Source organism: Penaeus chinensis, chromosome 31 (assembly GCF_019202785.1).
Source record: "Penaeus chinensis breed Huanghai No. 1 chromosome 31, ASM1920278v2, whole genome shotgun sequence".
NCBI classification, from domain to species: domain Eukaryota; kingdom Metazoa; phylum Arthropoda; class Malacostraca; order Decapoda; family Penaeidae; genus Penaeus; species Penaeus chinensis.
Window position 1 is genome coordinate 8,572,355 of NC_061849.1, and position 2,500 is coordinate 8,574,854.

General features: G+C 46.2%; 1 protein-coding gene across 3 annotated transcripts in view; it reads right to left on the minus strand.

The window, feature by feature from the left end:
- LOC125041807 (caveolin-1-like) overlaps positions 1–2,500 on the minus strand; it is a 54,064-nt gene that overhangs the window by 9,975 nt on the left and 41,589 nt on the right. For all 3 annotated transcript variants that reach the window (XM_047637120.1, XM_047637118.1, XM_047637119.1), the window contains exon 2: positions 549–715. In XM_047637120.1, the coding sequence (XP_047493076.1) occupies positions 549–617 (69 nt within the window). In that variant the 5' untranslated portion in view covers positions 618–715. The remainder of the gene's footprint in view (positions 1–548; positions 716–2,500) is intronic.

Below are 2,500 nucleotides of genomic sequence, written 5' to 3' on the forward strand. Positions count from 1 at the left end.
TTACAAATTCATTGACATCGTTATAATCATTATCAATATTATTATAACTATAATTACTATTATTATTATTATCATTATCATAATTACTATAATAATAATAATAATAATAATAATAATAATAATAATAATAATAATAATAATAATAATGATAATAATAGTAATAATAATAACAATGATAATATAAATGTGTTGTAAATAAAAGGCATGTATTTGTGTGGTTCATTAAAGCAGCATGTTGGACGCTTTTGCTTATATTTATATTTTTAGACGAATTAACAATTTCCTTTTTTTTTTAACTAGGGAGGTCAGACTTGTGACGTGTGAGATCACTGTATGATCAGCATTGACACCAGCGTTGATCTTCTAGCAATATAGTATATACTTGTTACATGCAAACGGGAAGGGGTATATTCTGGCCATTTTATACCTGGCCTAGGCTACTCCGGGTATAAAACAGCCAAGCCTAAAATAACCCCGGCTACATTCTGGGCGGGGGTATAGGCGGGCTGTCACACCGGCATGACCCGAGCCCCGACCAGCAGCCGTACCTGGATGTGCGGATTGAGGCTGTTCGGGTCGCGGTTGTCCATGGCGAAGGGCGACGTGTCTCCTCCCATCCGGGATCCTTTGGATTTCTTTTCCCGGGCAGAGTCCTTCCGGTGCTCCTCCTGGAGGTCTCCGTCGTCCGCCTCGAGCTTATTGGGGTCAACGGGGCCTGAGGAGAGGGAGAAGGGCGGCCGGTGAGACAGACAGGCAGGGAGGCAGGGAGGAAGGGGGGTGCAGGCTGAGGGTCGGAGCAACGAGAGCGATCGGGGAAAGCCCGAGTAACGATCGGGGGGGAAAGAGTAATGGCCGTGGAAAGGCAAAATAGCCAACGTTATAGATACACGAAGGAGGTCATGCATACTCAGGTAGAACTTAAGAATATCGGTCGCTGGTGAAGACGCAGGCGTAGACGGCAAATGCTGGAGATTGGGCGACTTCGTGGCGTCTGGTTTCACAGATATTCGCTTTCGTTGCGACACATCATTTGTGGCATCGTCGCGTTTGCTTATATTCTTAATTAATAGTAAAAAATAAAAAGCATGGAACGAACGTAATATACAAAGAGCACGCAATGGGACAATGATAGTCACGCAGTCTGTAGTACGGGACCAGCAAGACAAGATGCCGGTGAATTTATTTCTAGGTGAGAGACGGCATCTGAAAGCGCAGTGAGCATAATGAACAGTTTTGTCATGACGAACAGCCAAACAACTTGCTCCCGCACTTTCCCCGCGTTCCACCACGGGAGAGTCTGAGGCTGCTTGAACAAAACGGCGGCGAGTGGCGGCGCCGAGGAGACGGTGGCGCTAGAAAGTAGTTTCACGATTTTGTTTTGACTTGGAAGGGAGCGTCGGGTGCGTGGGATCTTCCGTCTTTTTCTGATCGCGGGAGAAAGTCAGTCAGTCTCCTTAACGCGTCTCGAAAGCGATGCTCTCACGTGCGGTAGACGGACTCACGGAATCCGCCTACTGCAGGTTACTCGAAGTACCTTTCCACATTCACGTAATGGGTCGCTCTGCCTCGAGTCTCGCATCGCGGCGAAATCCCAAGGACTGGCTGCGCGTCTACGGTGAAATTACCCCTTTGTGATCCGCGTTTTTTTATGCGCTTATGTCACAGCTTTTCCGCCTGTGCGGCACATTGCGAAACTGCGCAAATACAGGAGCAGAATTTCGCAAACTCTTAAACAAGACAATGACGGTAACTTTCGAATGCAAAAACTATTAATGACATTATAATCGTAGAATGACATACAACCACACATTTATTGCCCTCGAAGCTGCGTTAAAGCCTTTGTTTTTTTTTTTAGAATATATCTAGCTCTCACAATTAAGTGCATGTTAAACTATTTATTGCATGGAACTTTGAGAGCCTCAAAACTACGGTAAAAAAAAAAAAAAAAAAAACAATTTGAGTGCGATGATTTGCACAGAGGAAGCCAAGCAATACAGCCCAAAGTAAGGCACACACTGCTTACGCGCGTGCGGGCGGTGGGGAGTTCTTTACCATCTGTCCGTCTACCTGGCCTGTCTTCCTGTCATTTATTCACCTATCTATAAACTATAAGCAAATACACACGCGCACACACACACGCGCGCGCCCACACACACACACACACACACACACACACACACACACACACACACACACACACACACACATATATTCACTGCAGGACATAGGTCTCTCTCAATTCGCTTATTGAGAGCTTATATGGCAGTGTCACCCTTGCCTGATTGGGTGCCCTTCCTAATCAACCGTGGTTCGGTGCGCTAACACAGCGGCGACTTCCCCTACGACACCTGCGTTTGACTTCTCAAACGCAGGTGTCGTTTCGAGGCGCAAGCATTTTTATATCTGTCGCGGCGAGGAATTGAACTCGGGACCATGCGTATCCGAGTCCAATTGTAAAAAAGGCCTGCGCTTCGACTGCTGGCTCGAGCCCGAGAAAATG